General features: G+C 37.0%; 1 protein-coding gene across 1 annotated transcript in view; it reads left to right on the top strand.

Annotated features, from left to right (window-relative positions):
* ralgapa1 (Ral GTPase activating protein catalytic subunit alpha 1) overlaps positions 1-17,461 on the top strand; it is a 128,939-nt gene that overhangs the window by 5,146 nt on the left and 106,332 nt on the right. Inside the window, exons 3-18 of the mRNA XM_088354277.1 lie at positions 2,187-2,236; positions 2,988-3,045; positions 3,127-3,170; positions 3,258-3,435; positions 4,630-4,745; positions 5,049-5,187; positions 5,266-5,474; positions 7,265-7,588; positions 7,712-7,882; positions 9,143-9,214; positions 9,305-9,453; positions 9,646-9,769; positions 9,896-10,042; positions 10,162-10,252; positions 11,313-11,477; positions 15,113-15,259. Coding sequence (XP_088210403.1) covers positions 2,187-2,236; positions 2,988-3,045; positions 3,127-3,170; positions 3,258-3,435; positions 4,630-4,745; positions 5,049-5,187; positions 5,266-5,474; positions 7,265-7,588; positions 7,712-7,882; positions 9,143-9,214; positions 9,305-9,453; positions 9,646-9,769; positions 9,896-10,042; positions 10,162-10,252; positions 11,313-11,477; positions 15,113-15,259 — 2,184 coding nt within the window. The remainder of the gene's footprint in view (positions 1-2,186; positions 2,237-2,987; positions 3,046-3,126; positions 3,171-3,257; positions 3,436-4,629; positions 4,746-5,048; positions 5,188-5,265; positions 5,475-7,264; positions 7,589-7,711; positions 7,883-9,142; positions 9,215-9,304; positions 9,454-9,645; positions 9,770-9,895; positions 10,043-10,161; positions 10,253-11,312; positions 11,478-15,112; positions 15,260-17,461) is intronic.

Raw genomic sequence — 17,461 nt, 5'->3', positions numbered from 1 at the left:
GGTTTTTGTCTGGGAACTCGCTCATAGATGCCATCTTTCTTTTAGTGGAGTCATGAACTGAGGCCAGCAAGGCCTGCAGTTCCTTGGAGGTTTTTTGGGGTTCATTTGTAACCTCCTGGATGAGCCGACATCAGAGTCTTGGAGTAATATTAGTTGTCCGTCCACTCCTAGAGAAGGTTTTCCACTGTTCCCAGTTTTCTCCATTTGTGGAAATGTCTCTTGACAGTGGTTTGCTGGAGCCCTAAGGACCTAGAAATTGCTTTTTTACCTTTTCTGGACTGATAGATTTCAATCCCTTTTTTTCCTTATTTTCTTTGGGATTTTTGGAATGTAGCATGTCAATTGTGTACTTGAGATTTTGTAGCATACTTCATTTTGTGGGGCAGCACGGGGGCGCAGTGGTTAGCGCATGTGCGGCACAGTTCTGAGGTCATGAGATCGAACCTCCTGTGTGGAGTTTGCATGTTCTCCCTGTGCTTGCGTGGGTTTCCTCCCACATTCCAAAAAACTGCATGTGAGGTTAATTGTCCGGTCCAAATTGTCACTAGGTGTGAATGAGCGACCAGTTCATGGTGTCCCCTGCCCACTGCTTAAAGACAGCTGAGATGGGCTCCAGCACCCCTGCGACCCTACTGAGGATAAGCGGTCTAGATAATGGATGGATTTTGGGTGCGGCCTTTGGAATTGAACTCCGCTTTCCCCAAATTATGGCCAGTCACAGTTACTTTGTGATTTAACAACGGGGAATTACTTTTTTACATAGGGCCAGATAGGTTTTATTTTTTTGTGCGTTGATAAATGGAATTAACATTTCAATATTGCATTTTGTGTTTCCTTGGGTTGTCTATGTGTGTCATTAAAATTGATTTGATTATCTAAAACCTTTGTGAACATGCAAAAAATGACAGGAATAAGGAAGGGGACTAATAATTTTTCACTGCACTGTATTCAGTGATCTTGGGAATTCTTTAAACTCTTAAACGACATCAAGCGCAGACTCTAATCAGAATTTCTTATGCTCATAAAAACATATTCCCAAAACATTATCTATGCAGCAATTTAAGACCAATTATGTTTTTTCTAATACATTAAAGGGACATTGTGTATTATTCAGCACCTCCTTGTGTTTAAAAAAACTTTTCACTTGAATAATAAGCAAAAATAAGTTAACTATCATATCAACGTTCATTTTTAAAATCGTCTTAGGCCAAGAAATTTGTATTAATTAACTCTTTTGATTTGACATGCCAAGCCTGCCTCACACTAAAGCCTTCACAAATGGGTCTTAGCCACTTGCAAGTTAGCAGGCCCATTAAAAATGCATCGTGCATTGTGTTCTGCATTCTGATAAGCTAAATAAAAAGTCTCACGAGTTATTATTATTTGACGGTACAGTAGTAATTTGTAAAGAAGAAATTAAAAGATATGTGTAGAGTGTACTTTTATTTGTTAAACAAATGCTTAATCCTATAAAAGGGTTTGTTATTTGGTGTCTGTGTATAATAGAGCATTTAAACAGATAGATAGACAGATACTTTATTCATTCCCGTAGGGAAATTCACACTTCCAGCAGTATCCTTGTGTTGAAAATAAAACAATAATAAAGTTAAAGGAATATAATACATAAATACCCAATTTAACGTGTTGATATAGAGTATTTAAAAAGTGCTACATAAAATACACACTGTAATAAATAGGGTAATATGCAATGTGGGGGTGTGGTTTAATGTGGGCTTTTACTCCTCCGGGTGGAGTTAAAGAGCCCATGGCATGAGGAAGAAATGATCTCCTCAGTCTGTCCGTGGAACAAGACTGTGACAGCAGTCTGTCGCTGAAGCTGCTTTTCCGTTTGGTGATGATGCTGTGTAGTAGATGTGATGAATTCTATAATTGACCGCAGCTTTTTCAGTGCCCGTCTCTCAGCTACTGTTGTCAGGCTGTCCAGCTCTGTGCCCACAACAGAGCTCGCTTTCCTCACCGGTTTATTAAGACGAGAGGCATCCTTCTTCTTGGCGCTGCCTCACCAACACCCTGCCGCATAGAAGAGGGCGCTTGCCAAAACAGTCTCATAGAACATTTGTAGGAGCTTTTTGCAGATGTTGAAGGGCACTGTCAACTTTATTCATCCTGCAGTTTGGTTGTATGAAATGAATCCATATTTTTTTTCTCTGCACTTAATATTTTAGGTCATAAGTCTCAGAGGGAGGAGTTGGACTCAATCCTCTTTATTTTTGAGGTATGGTACATTGATTATTTTTTAATGCATTAATGCAGGAATGTTTTACCTTGCTGACTGATTCATAAGGGCAACTGATTTATAAAGCTAATACTGGGCTCCTAAATCCCAATTTGGTATTTGGTTGACACCAATGAATGACTGTAACTATCAAATTAACTCAAACAAGTTGCTGATAACCATGTTTTTGTTTTTTTAGTCATATAAATTCGAAGTTTAAATAAATAAGTGCACTCAAATTTCCGTACAATGTCTTAAATTTCTGTTACAAGGTCAATTTTACTTATTTTAAAATATGTTTAGCAGACCCTCCTCCTTTTAAGCTACGGAACAGATTACCTGTTTAGTTTTAATTGGCTTCCTTCAACTACCGTAATTCCCTTTAAATTGTTGCCATAAGGCCTTGAATAGACAGTTAAATAACAACAAACTTTTTTTTACAAATAAATATCTAAGATGGTTTTAATATTGTTAACTAGTGTACCGATACATTTTATAGTTTCATTTAAGATAAGTGTGATGAGAGTTAATGTTCATATCTACTTGATATTAACAATGTACGGTATGTACCTGGTAACTCAGATTGGGCCAAATTCACTCATACTACAGTTTTCGTTTTTTAAACCACATTTTGAGGCATATTCATGTATTCCATCCAAAAACTGTTGTTCTAATGATTAAACATGACTTTATCAGTAATGTGATGGCATTATTTAATATGTTTGTATCTTTTTCTCTGTTTTTGTTTCAGAAAATCCTTCAGCTCCTTCCAGAGAGAATTCAGAGCCGATGGCAGTTCCACAGCATTGGTAACAAATGCTTGTCAACTGTCTAAAAGTGTGTCTTTATTTCCATACGACTAACTGTCTGGAAATATATTTGTTTTCCAGGACTGATTTTGAAGAAACTGCTGCACACTGGTAACTCTTTAAAGGTATTTAATTTAATCAATCCAAATCAAGACTACAATCCTTCTCTCTGTTTTTGACACACGTTTATATATTTCACATATGCACTCCAGATCCGGCGAGAAGGTGTGCGCTTGTTCCTCCTGTGGATGCAGGCGTTACAGAGTAATGCTCAACGTGAGCAACTCTGCATTTTTGCCTGCCTCATTCCCGGCTTCCCAGCTCCCCTCTGCCATGGGACTCCACGAACGTTGGACACTCTGATCAATCCGCCGCTCAGTTTAACTGAAAGTGAGTAGAAGGGAATTGCTGTTGTGATTATCTAGGTTCCGATATACTATGTTTTTTTGTGTGTTGGATATGAACCAATTCCTGTTCAATCAACAGTTATTCCATCATTTTTGGGTTATTTGAAGGTTTAGAACTCTATCGCTTCCCCAACCACATTCTGCTTCTCTTTAAGGCTTCTTTTTCGAAAACCATTAATACCGACGGTGTTCTGATCAAAGGGTTAACAATTATTTATAGAGAGAGAGCGCGCGAGAGCTTACGTTGAATTGTCCTCTATTGTCGTATGTACAAATTTATGCTCCTAACTATAATTACCAGATGGGAGATTGGAGCCCAAACATTTGCTGAATTTATCTTGGACAGACGATCAGAATAAAAACAGACCTCAATTCTCTTTTAAGTGTGGATTTTAAAATGTTCAAAAGCTCTAAAAGTTAGATTTAGCCAGATACAATATGTCTGTTTTTTTTTTCAAACCAGGACAGTATTTCAAATGATCACTGCAGAGAAGTGGCTAGCTCTTCAGATTTGTACATTTTCAGTCCATTTTAATGAAATTATAATACAGGGTTTGTACAGGTGCTTGAAATCCTTGAAATTACTTGAATTTTAAGGTTCTGTTTTCGAGAATTGAAAATTGCCAAAGAGGACATTGCATTCTACACTTAAACAGGGCACTATGAAATGTCTATTGGCGCAAGGATTATGTATCAATTATGGACATTTATTTTGGGCCATGATAAAAATTAAGTTACGGAAAATGTTATCCAGTGGTAGACTGTAATGGAAAGAACTTCCTGCCACTGAAAATGTAAGTTACATAATTTACCCAACACCTATGTGGGGAGAGATTTGTCTCCAAAACATTTACCCACATACTGTTCAGATACACAAATGTATTTGCGATTTACTCAAGTCCTAAAGATCCAATGTCTTCAAAAATGGACGCACATGATTAAAAACGCATATGCATATCGCAGATATATTTGTGGCTCTGCAAAATACATGATTAACTCAAGATTTCGTCTTTTATTGGTACTGGTGGAATTGAAACATTTGAAAGTCCTAAAAAGTTCTCGAATTTAGCCATGAAAAATGTGTACCGACTGTGATAATTGATCAGTTGTCTTGTAATAAAATAAACACTGCCCCTCTTAATGATCGTTTGTCTATAATTCAAATTCTTCTATTTAGCTCAAGTCACCCCAGAGGAGATTACTCCATTGGTTCACCCTCAGTCAGGTGACAAGAATCAGGATGATCTTACTGCTTACTTTTTGGAAGCACTCCTGAAATACATGGTAAACCAGGTATTATCATTACTTTTTACTAACACAACTAACACCATATAATCATACAATATGACATGTATTTGGCATTGTTTGATCAGAAAATATTATTTATTAACAAAATGTTCTAAAAATCTAAGGCCCACGATACAGGCAAAACTAACATTTTATGCTGTTCTTATTATCCCTCAATTAGTCTTTGCATTTCCCATGTACCATCTTAAAACACAAGAACCTCAGAAAACAAAGAAGTTGTTCTCTACCCTACCCCATTTTTGTCGGTGTACAAAACAAGCTTGTATTGTGTTTGTGTCTTCCGACCAGGCCAAATCTCTCGAGTGGCGTTGTAAGGAGAATCACGAACGAGGTTTCAGCTTCCTATTTGGTCACTTCAGAAAATTATACCTTCCTCACATTTTTCCCAATTTTGCTTTGGAAACCAGTCTTTACAACCCCATACTAGGTCAGTAAATGTACATTAACTAATGTATTTTTAGGTGCGGCATCTGCATAATATTTAAACCCATCCTATTTATTTTAGACGTTCCTCCAATGCGTTCAAAGCCCTATTACAGCGTAGTGCGCAAGGAGCAAGATGGTGGTGAAGTTGTCTATTGTACCAAGGAAAGTTTCCTTCAGGCCCGAGTCATCTTCATCCGCTGGCTGGTTTCCTTTTGGGTGGAGCCACGACCCAACACACAGACATTGATTCCAGGGATAGAAGGTGAAAATGTCCCCAAGAACATACAGGTAATGCATGAAATTATCATATGCATCAAATTATCATATGCATCAAATTAAAACAATTTTTTGTAAGACAAAAGTATGAATACCCAATGTTATGATATTTATTTAGAGGTTTCAAAGTAAGTAGTAAAAAAAAAAACTTACTAGAGATGAAAGCGCCTGGCAGTACATGTCTCTGCAGTAGTGGTGTTGGATCTGTCCATGGGGATTTTCTTTGAAATGATTGCATTTTTTATATTGTCATTGATAATAACGTAATAAACATTGTCTGTTATGAGGTTAGTCATGGCACTCCAAATTTTTGTTGCTGCTAAATGTTCTTGCACTTATTTTTAAAACACTATTCTTACCATGCACTATTATTTTTCATTGCACTACTATTATAACGTAGGCCAGTCTCTAAGCACTATGTTAAAAATATTTTTTGCCCATTTATCCTGAAGTTTTGTTATTTGTGCTGTGTAAACCTCGGGAATTGCGTGGTAGTTAGTCATTCTTAAGGCCCTAATAAATCCGTTAATCTTTTACATTTTTGTTTTCTGAACTATAACAGCTGCCTGATTCTGCTCTTTAAAAGTCCGCAACAGCTTTGTTGTTTTTGCTGACTGAAGTGGGGTGTCCCTTTAAAATATCCCATCGCCCTCCTGCGAGAGAAGTTCCTTTAACCAAAACGAACCTCGTGCATTCTTATTCTGATACATTATTGGCAGAGACTTCTCAAAAATGGGGAGCAAAGCAAATGATGAAGAAAAGCACCAATGCACTCATGTCCTTGACGGGTTAAACCAGTGGTTTGCAACCTTTTCTGCACCACAGACCGGTTCATTCTCCGACAATATTTTCATGGCCCATGCCAAGGGCAGCATTAGACTCATTCTAAAATAACAATGAAGATAATAATAACAATTATAAATTTATAATGACAACGGAATTAATAATAATATTTAATGAGAATGAATCCCCGTGTTGTCATGTGAACCATTTAGATGTCCTCGTAACATCCCGCCAAAATCACATTCATTAAATTTCCGAAGGAGAGTTGTTGGGGTGCCACTCAGTCCATGTTTTTAGAATGTGGGAGGAAACATGGGGTGCCTGAGGGCATGGGCAGAACATACAAACTCTACACAAGGTGGTCGGTAGCTGGAATTGAACCTGGCACCTGTAAACTGTGAGGCAGACCTGCTAATAGCAATACACTCCGGTCGCTATCGTAACATTTAACATCAAGTTAATCCGCTTGCGAAGTAATTAAAAATGAAAGTAACCGAAAGAACTCTCACCGCAAAAAGCTTGTTGGTGTTATGTGGCCTCTGTGTTGTGTTTTTGACCAAGAGATCAATGCATCCTCCAAATCTGTTGCCAAAGGTTTTTCAACAGCAGCAGGTTTATTTATCACGCCATAGTTGACCATTCTCAACGATGATTGGCTAAAAGCGTAAAAGTTTAGTTTGATTCATCCTTCACTATATCTTCGGCAGGTTGAAATCCTTATTTTAATTGTTACAGTTGCGCCGCACGACAGGTATATGGGCCTACCTGTGCGAACCTCACTAATATAAATTCAAACACAACACTTCAAAGCCCGGTTCAAGTTCTGTCCAAAACGTATCAGTGTCAGTAAAACAACAATAGGTGAAAATAATTAACTTATTTTTCTCTCTTTGCAGCCCGGTACTGGTCCGTGGTTCGGTGGTTGCTGACCACTTGGTTGAACTAAATTTTGTTGTGATTGCACTTATTTGTGTTAACATGCATTCAGCAAACAACAACTACTTTGGTTTCATTTACAGCGTGCAGCAGCCGGGCTTGCTTCTCGCTCTACTGGCAGCTCAGAAGATGGCAGTATCTCCGGTTTTCGGACTGATAACCATCTGGAAGGGAACGGAAGCTCATCTGGTGGAGGGGGAAGCAGCACGGGGCTTGGTGTAGGTAGCGGCCCTATCGGGGAATCAGAGCAGTGCCACTCCAACACATCCACGTTAACAGAGCGAGAGCCCAGCTCGTCCTCACTGTGCTCTATGGATGAGGAGCAGCTGACTGACATGGAGGTGGTTAGGAGAGTTCTGACCAGCTCAAGAACCAGCATCAACTTCATCACTGAGATCTTCAGACAGGTGAAGAAGCAATTTTATCTGCAGTGACTGCATCACAGAACAAAGTCCTTGTTTTTTTTTTTTTTTTTATAAAAGCTACACAGTTATCATAGTTTTTTTATACTACTCTCGCCATCACTCTAGGCATTTCTCCTTCCAATGTGTGAAGCTGCAGCAATGCGAAAGGTAGTCCGTGTTTACCAAGAATGGATCTCAATGGAGGACAGACCAATATTTATGAAGGAGCCAGAGGAGGGCCCCTACCCTATAGGAACAGCCAACAGTATGGACACTGGCTCAGAGAAGGATGATGAGGTGAACTGAATCCGATAACATCACTCCTGAGTTAATTATGTATTACTTATAATTTTGTTCACTATTGTTTTATAATTCTCTAATCCTACAACTGTTTTTTTGGTGACCGATATGGAAACGGCAATATCAAATGGAAAATTATATTACTATTTCGTTAATTGTATGCAAGTAACATTGCACAATATTATGCAGTATTTATCAAAAAAGTAAAACATACAAAAAAGTAAACAAGGTACATTATGTATGTAATAGTTAAATCAATTGAGGGTTAATTTAGTTTTGTGGGACATAACTCATTTGGCATGACCCATCAATCCTAACTGAATCATCCATCATGATTGGTTTGGGAATTATTAAAAAAAATGCTGAAATGTCCAAGAGTACAATTAACTATAGATTTTTTTAGTTAACAACAAATAAAGATAGGACCGCTGCATATCTATGAAAACAAATGTTCTTAAGAATTCTCAAGACCAACTGATCATTATGCAGGTGTTAAACCTTTTTAAGATTGATGCACTTTCTTGTGCAAAAAATAAATAAAAGGCTGTGTCCCTGTATTCAGCAATCCCACATGCATTTATCTATAATGAAGATCTGATTAAAGCCGGTGCTCGAGGTATTTTAGCCACTGAAATCAAGTTGAAGCCGATAAAGCATGTAACAAAGAGGGGAATCCTGTAACATGTGCAGTCAATAAAGTGTACTGCAAAACACCCCTTAGGAAAATGTCCTTTGACCACCTTATATACATGCTTCTTCATAATGTTATACTATTATCCTGCAATCCTTTTTTTTTACAATTCACCTCCAAAACACCGTACTGTACAAAATATTGTGTTATATACACTGAACAATTTAACCTAATTGACAAGGAAAAGGACACCCTTATATTCAGAGTCCTTTTCTATACATATAACATTCGATTTATGACTGGTATCAATTCTGACCAACTGATCGCAAATCCATTGTATTGGCGGCATCTGCTCCCGAGACAGTATCTGGTTACTAAGTGTAATGGTGATATATTTTTTTGCCGACTCGCTGACAAAGTTGTTGTACATGTTGCTGGGCTGCTATGTGCTGTGGTGCTAGACATTGATTAAAAAAATAGCATGTGCAAGAAAAATACACATCTGCCATGTTTGTAAGTGTCTGTGGATGTGGGTCGATGAGCAGGTCGTAAGTCTGATTTGGCCTGTATACTGTTATCAGTATATTACTGTATTTTAACTTTTATGCCATGTTTTCTCTCTTAAGGGAATAAATAAAATCATCGATAGTGAATTGCTGGAGTATAGTGTTCATGCAGGAATTCAGACTACGCTACAGGTAGGAGTGTCATAAAGACATTCTTAGAAGGACCTCATTGAGCAAGGCACGGTGGCTTCTTACCAGCTAATATGTTTGTCTTTTTTGTAGGTATTTATTACCCATTCCGCCAATGTTTTCTTAATGGAGCCAGCCAACGATATCAAGTTCCTTTTGGAGGAGCATGTCGACATGTGCAAGCGAGTCTTAAATATATACCGCAGCCTTGTCATGCATGAGACCATGGATCAGAAAACATGGTAAGATACACAGATAAGAAAAATGGCATATAAGTATATAAAATGTACAGCGACAACTAATCAGAATAATGAAATGTTTATGCATTCATTCATTCGCCATTAGGCTTAAGATCCTATCTTGCGTCTCTGTTAAAAATACTTTAGATTTGTAATTAGCTTATTATGAAATAACATATTCAATATTTTTTGTAGGGAGCAGATTTTACTTGTTCTATTGAGAGTCACAGAGTCTGTAATGAAGCGGCCACCATCTATTATGCCCCAGGGCAAGAAGATCCACACACTGTCAGGAAGGTTGGCTGGTCCTATCTTTCAGGTACAGATACTCGGCACAGGTTTGACATTAAACAATGGTTCCAGGTTTAATTCTTGTCAGAGTAATAATAGTCACTACTTCTTCTGAGAAACGGTAATATTATTTCTCACCTTTCACGCTACACAGACATTGATAGTAGCCTGGATTAAGGGGAACTTAAACGTCTACATCAGCAGAGAACTTTGGGATGACCTCCTCTCAGTCCTGTCTTCTCTTACCTGTTGGGAGGAGCTGGTAACTGAATGGTCCCTCACAATGGAGACCCTTACAAAGGTAAAACAATGTAGAAAATAATCAATGTATCATTCATTCAACACAAGGTATAACCCAAATATATTATTGTCTTCACATTGGATATACGCTTTAAATCTGGGCATTTTTTTTTTGTTTAGGTTTTGGCCAGGAACCTTTATACTGTTGATTTGAATGAACTACCACTGGACAAGCTCAGCGAGCAAAAACTGAAAAAGCACAAAGGGAAAGGTAAGTTTACCCCTCAGAGGCCCTGTTTTGTTAAAAGAAACAATGAGGTAGCATAATTAGATTTTTTTTAATGTTTAACGAATCTGTAAGTCAGGAAACACCTTAGTTTATAATATTTTATACTGGATAAGTGTATACATCAATAGATTTTAGGGAACTCAACCCTCAGATAAGAATTTCCAACGTGTTCTGAAATCCCTCCCCAGAAGGCTTTTTTTAAATGAGATCTACTAGGTTACAAAGACGGGTGAGGGAATTAAAGAACAGCAACATGATTGATCGATAGTGAAAATGATGTAAACAGTGCATAATAGTCATAATAACAAACAACAACTGAATTTTGTATTTTTTGGCATATTTATCACTTACAAAGATCTCATCTCATCTCATCTCATCTCATTAGCCGTACCGCTTATCCTCATTAGGGTTTAAGATCATCCCCCAAAAAATTGAATGTCACACAGACACAACCCAAGGAAATATGAATTGCAGTTTTGGAAATGTCGATTCCATCTATAAGACACCAAAAAAAATCTCACTATTAGGTTCAGGGGCATGTCTTTTTCACATAAGACCAGATAGGTTTAGATTTTTTTTGTGACCTAATAATGGAATTGACTTTATAAAACTGCATTTTGTATTTCCTTGGGTTGCCTCTGTGTAATATTAAAATGGTTTTGATGAGCAGAAACCTTAGTGAGTAATACATATTATGGAAAAAGCACAGATTTTAGGAAGGGGGCAAATACTTTTTCACGGTACTGTTATAGGCAATAACAAATTGCCATCCTATGCAATCTCCTTTGTTGGTTTCCATTAAAAAAAAACGTATCAATACTATTTAAAAGAACTATCAAAATTTAAATATTACAGGGTATTTTAAAGTTAGCTCAAACCCATAATGCCACAAGATGTCACCAGATGTTTACTGGGCGCCATCTATTCATTCAGTGTTTCAGAAAAAAGATAAGTTCAGTGATTGAAGTTTTCAAGCAACAAGAGAGACATGTTATTCCAGTTTTTAAAGATGTACATTCTTATACTTCTCACTCTTTTTTAGGTATAGGTTCAGAAGGCCAACGGCAGATAGTGGATCGTTCCTTCTCCAAAGGTTGGAGTAGAGACCAACCAGGTCAGGCAGCTGCCATGAGACAACGCAGTGCCACCACAGCTGGTTCTCCAGGCATTGAAAAAGCCAGAAGTATTGTTCGCCAGAAGACTGTAGGTGAGTACCCTCACTTGTCGGATGAATCTCCTTATCTTAAAGTTTTGTAGTGGTCTGATTCATTGCAGAGATGCCCAGATCTCTTGATTTTTATTTTCACGACAAACATTTTCATTCAGGCGCTGATAATTTAACACTGTAGGCTTTTAAGAGAGTTGCTTAATAATCATTGCACGTTCATAAATGTTAAATAATGTCTGGCCAATAATATTTTTCTGTTATTGGAGTGGAAACCTTTCTGTAATGCCAGGAAATAGGAAATAACTTGCCTTGTTTTCTAGTAAACTTTTTGTCTCGATACAACATTTTCCTATCTGATACTGATACTTGGCCAAGGCATGAATCGATAGATATTGATCCTTTGGTTGGTTGGTTGGTTGGGCACCATTTCCTGTGGTGTGTTTTGGTCAAGTACAGCCTAGTGGCGCCCATCCCTCTCCAGGCCAAACATATGTTTCCACCCGGTCTTTAGCCGGGGACCTTTTGCACTGATCCTTTACAGATTTGTCAGCCAAAGAGTTAGTAATTAAGCAATTCTCCTCCACATTGTTATGGACTGCTAGGTTTGTGTTTAACCAAGTTATAGTTTAAATGGCTTTGACAACCGCAACTGCAGTATGAATACGACCATTTGCCCGTTTCCCATTGGTTTTATGGTGGGAAGGAAGCTCAGAACACAAAGAACAATTGCCAGTTCAACAAGGAAACGATTGCAACATGGCAGCAATCATGTCTGAAGAATAATGAACGTAAAATTGAGAATATGACATTGTTTTGATCAATGAATTTGATAAGATGCTTTTTGTGATATAATTCACCCTAATTGAGCCATCCGTAGATTGGATCATTCTTTTTTTCAAGTTCGCTAAGGTAAAAAATATGTGCATTTTGTGAAGTACATTCAGTGGTCCTCTGCAAAGGCTGCAAGAAAAGAACCTTACGATTCTCAACAATTTGATATCAAACGGTTTTAAAAAATGGCGTTTTTCGTTTGTTTTCCAGACTGCATGCATCTAATTTCAAATAACATTGTCAGGCACAGTCTGGCATAACGCTCAAGTTGTATTTGATAGTGAATTTTACGCATATAAAATGTCCAATGCATGCCATTACAACTGTATTGGCTTGAATGTTACTTGAATCTTACTGAGGCGAGTCGGACTTCTTTTTGTTCAACTGTCCGACGTGACCTTTAAATTTTCCAGGGTCACCTAGCTACTACCATGATACACAGGCAAGGTCTCTTGCAAACTTTGCAAATAGTCTTTATGTGTCTCTAGGCTTAAATGCTTCAAATCTTTGAGTTTTGGTATGTTACTTAACGTGCAGGCCACCATTTTTGCATGTTTAAGTTACCACTTGAGACAAGATAGGCTATTGCCGTGAGTGACTCAGCAGAGATTCTATTTATGTAGAGAGGCCTCACTCTCTAGTGAAAAATGTTTCTGGTTACAATAGTTGACAATGTATTTCATTCTTGACTATTTCTAATATCGAGTTTTGTCGAGAATGTCGACTAATCGTTGCAGCCCTCAGTAACTTTGTCCTATCCTAAAATGTACAACATCCATGATAGAAATTAAAAAACTGTTTTGCTTAATAAATATATCAGCATGAACTCAACAGACCCTTTCATTAATATAACAATGAGACAAAGATTAATTTTATAGTGTTCAACATTTTTTATTTGTTTGCAAGAAATAAGAGCAGTCAAATACAATGGTGCATGTGAAAGCGTTGAGTTTTCATTTTAAATCTCTAGAGCTTTCGCTGGTGATCCCAGCTGTTGCCTGCAGGCTAGCAGCTGAATCCAACGGGCACCATAGCAGAGGAAATTTGCCAGAATGTTTGGGTGTGCACCCTCAGGCGTCACCAGGCGATGTCACCCGTTCCAAGCAACTTACTTCCTGTGCACAGCTTATGCACAAACACAGTGCACACTTATGCAGTGTATGAAAACAGAATATCCGAACCAAATTTTGGCATCGAAAACATATTCTAGCCTTTTTAAAAAATTGTCACGAAACCTGAATAAGTTAGCATAAAAAAAAAAAAAAATCCCAAGATTATTTTTGGGGAGTTCTGATTCATGTACTCATTGAGTGAAAGTGTGTACTTGGCCGCCTGCCGACTGCTCGATATCGATAACAAAGCTCGTTAATAATGTCATCCAGTGCCCATCTTGAAACAATAAGAATTAATAATATAAGTTGCATTCTATCTTAATGCATTTTAAAAAATCTTATAAAAGATAGTAGTTTGTTTTTGAATGAATAATTTAGTATGTCAGACAAAGTTATTCAAAACATTTTTCAGCTAATAGTGTAAGTTGTCAGTACAGTACGGGGTCGCGTTTTAAAAAGGTCCTGCGATACTCAAAATCCACGAAGTAGAAACCTTTATTTATTGACCAAAATCTGTATTATACAAAAGAATAAACCCAATTTACAGGCTCAAGTATTTGTCAAAAAAGTACTGTATTTTATACAGGTTTTTTTTCATATTATTTCTGTACTGTGAAATTATAATTTTAAAAATAATCTTACACTAAGGGGTGGAAATTATTTCAGGACTCTACGATTTTACTTTACATTATACTTTGTGGATTTTATAGAAAACTGCATTTACATTATTTTAAAGCAGGGGTCAGCAACTTAAAATGCTAAAAAAGCCATATTGGACCCCCAAAAAAGCCTTAAATAAGGAAGGAAAAACATACTGTATCTATATTCATGGGAAAACGTTCAGAATGTCTTCTTTTTGAATTCTTACATAAACTATATATTTTACCATTATCAAACTTTTTTTTAAAGCGCCATGGAGAGAACCAAGGAGCCTTATGTGCGGCTACAGAGCAAGTTTAGCAGGTCGAGAAGTCCAACTTTGTTTTGGTTCAAGCCGCCGGTGCCTTTGTCGGCCTAATGTTTGGTTGAAAGAATAACTTTTAGAGGAAGTTGAAATTGGATTGAAGAATCACGCAAACGTAATGCAGGTTCGTCAAGTTGTTTTGTTTTTGTACAACTCAGACTGCAAAGCATTTGATGCAAGGGCTGACACAGGCAAAAAAAGAGTGGCTTGACTGTTTAGCTAATCAGAAAGCAGAATACAATGCATGATGAAAGTGGTGAAACTGCGATAAATAAACCACGATACAGCAAAGGATTGCTGTACATCACTCATAAAATATTGTGGTTTCTTGTTTGTGAGGGGGGGTTCGAGTTTTCGAATGACTCATATTGATTATGAAAGTGTTCTTTTTTATAAGAAAAATATTCCCACTAAGACTTATTTTGACAGATGTACTAACACACTTTTTCAGGTATAAAGACACTACCTTTATGTGATTTGACTTGACTGCATTATTTGCACACAACTTTACTCGGTTTTCAGAGAAAACAGCATCTCGCAGATGCTTTTCGTTCTTGATGCTACAGCTAACTCTTCACTTTCCCTTTCGCTTCACGTCACTCTCCTCCTTTTTCTTTTCCTTTGATATTCCCAAACACATGTACATCTATTGTACATCCACACTACGTTTCTTCTCACTCCCTCAAAACTTCCACTTCCTTGTTTTTTTTCTTCTTTGCTTATCCTATACCTTGTATTTCTTCTCCGTGTTCTTCCTACCTCTTCAGCGCTGCGTAGCTGTTCTACAGGGGACTCTCTGCTGTCCTCAGCCTTTATCCGCAGTGCCAAGAGTGCTCCTGCTCTGGCTCCACCTCTACCTGTCCTCCTCCACCACCACCACCCTTTACTACCCCCCCTTGCCGACCAGCTGGCAGGTACACTATCTTTGCACCCCGTTCTACCTGCTTTCTGCCTGCTTTGTGCTTGGTGGAGTCGTCACACATCGGTCCAACAAATGTTGAATATCTGTCATCGTCATTTGCATGAAAAAATCCACAGACTACCAATAGTCTATTGCAAAATTCACTTTGTAATTTGTTTTGTGAACTTTTTGAGGGAATTAAGACAGTGCCTGCTCACTTTGATGCATGTTCTCACATTTGTTTTTGTGTGATTAACCACATTTTTGTTTTGCGGATGTAATAAGACATCTTGAAAAATAATTTTACGGTTGCTTCTTTGGGCAACAATCTAAAGATTGTGTTGGTGACTCATATGCACTTAATCCAATAACAAGTTGATGTTAACTAGGGATGTCTTGACCCTATTTCCGACTGTCAGCTGATCGGTATCAGCCAAAGAGAATGGGACAAAAAACCTTTGAGAGTAACAAAGTTATAAAATTAAAGACATAAATAATACTATATTATGTTTTAACAGTAATACCTTCGTTTTGTCTTGCTTGTTGCAGGGCTGCAACAACTAATTGATCAAATTGATTATTAAAAGTGTTGGAACAGAAAGTGGTGCAGAATTAAGGAGAAAAAAATACTAAATAACTGAATAAGATAAATGAAGTAAAAAGTTGAATTGCAATAATGACATGTTTAGCTCTACACAAGGGTCAGATTCTTAAGCACATTATATATTATTTTCATAATGGGAATATTTATCAGATCAAAAGATCCATCCCAACAAACAAATTTGTTGATAACATTTTGAAAAGGGGGTTTCCATTTTTTATATATTTTTTTGTGGATTAAAAAAATGCTACACATCAAATATTTTTTTTCCCGTTTTTTTTTTATGATAAGACGAAATACAATATGAAAAGGAAAAGAGTATGTTGCATATTTGCAGGTGTATAGCATACATTTGTATGTATCTTTGTTTATCGTCAGGCTTTTTGATAAACACTTGAATTTAATTTAAAAAAATAATATATATATATATATATATATATATATATATATATATATATTATAGAATATTCTGTGCACCATTTTTCTATCCGTCCAAAACTTAAATATTTGAATAAAGAGGGGGAAATTAAAAATGTCTTTAAAAAATCCAATTAATTGGTTTATGAAAAGAATAATCGACCCATTCATCACATCAATTCTGAAAATAATCGTTAGTTGCAGCCCTAGATTATTGTTATGTTTCCAACCGTTTTTACATTTAGTAAAGGCGCTGTGTGTAGCTCAAATAGTTAAGTTAAGGGATTGCTCATCAACAATCTTCAACGATAGTTCTGATGAATTCAATCAATTTGTGGAGAAATTCAAATATGATCCATTCCCTTCTATATGGTGATTGTGTTGGACCTAAACATGCCTTTGAAAATTAAACTGCACTACACAAACACAGTCAACTATTTAAAGAAAGTAAAGTACTTCAATCTTGTTGAACTTCTGGTAATTCGGATCAATTCAAAACATTTTACTACAGAATGTGAAAAAAACACTAAGCCTGTCTTCTCTCTGGGTGCCATTGTGTTTAACTAAGAGAAAATTTCTGTTATGACTCATTTCACACAGTGTCATTTTAATCTCCTTTTTGCATAGTGTTGTTTAGGCCCCACAATTGCAATAAACTTTCAAGTTGGGTATCGTGAAAAAAAATATCCCTCTGTGACCTTTTGGAATTTGAGGCAGTATTGCTTTAAAATAATGTTTAAAGGTAATTCTGAGATATTTTGACAGTTGTACAATCACCTAAAATAACAATATGCCATTCAATTTTAAAAGAAGTTGAATATAATTTCTTCTAAGAGTCAGCATAATGGCTATTAAAAAAAGGTACTTAATGATTTGACCGTATGCCTCCCAATTTTCCACCGTGTATGTCAAGTTTGGAGAAGGCATAGATTGTTTTTACTTGCAAGTAGGACAGGGGTGGTAGACCTCAGATGAGTGCCCGTTGTGAAGCCTCCCCCGAATACCTTTAAGTACATCCTCAATGTTACAAAAAGCAGATCAGCTCCTAGGGGTGTGGAATTCAAAGCAAGGCAACACGATTGGACAATAGTGAAATAGCTCATAGCCTTGGCAACCACCTTTGAGTGTGTAATAGACAAAACAATGAACATTAAATCGTGAAAATAATATAAAGCCTTGGCAACCGCCTTCTTTGCA

This window comes from Urocampus carinirostris, chromosome 15 (assembly GCF_059441175.1).
Source record: "Urocampus carinirostris isolate Australia breed hairy pipefish chromosome 15, RoL_Ucar_1.0, whole genome shotgun sequence".
Taxonomy (NCBI): domain Eukaryota; kingdom Metazoa; phylum Chordata; class Actinopteri; order Syngnathiformes; family Syngnathidae; genus Urocampus; species Urocampus carinirostris.
The sequence above is the reverse complement of the archived record's forward strand: the minus strand, read 5'-3'. Positions and strand labels throughout refer to the sequence as shown.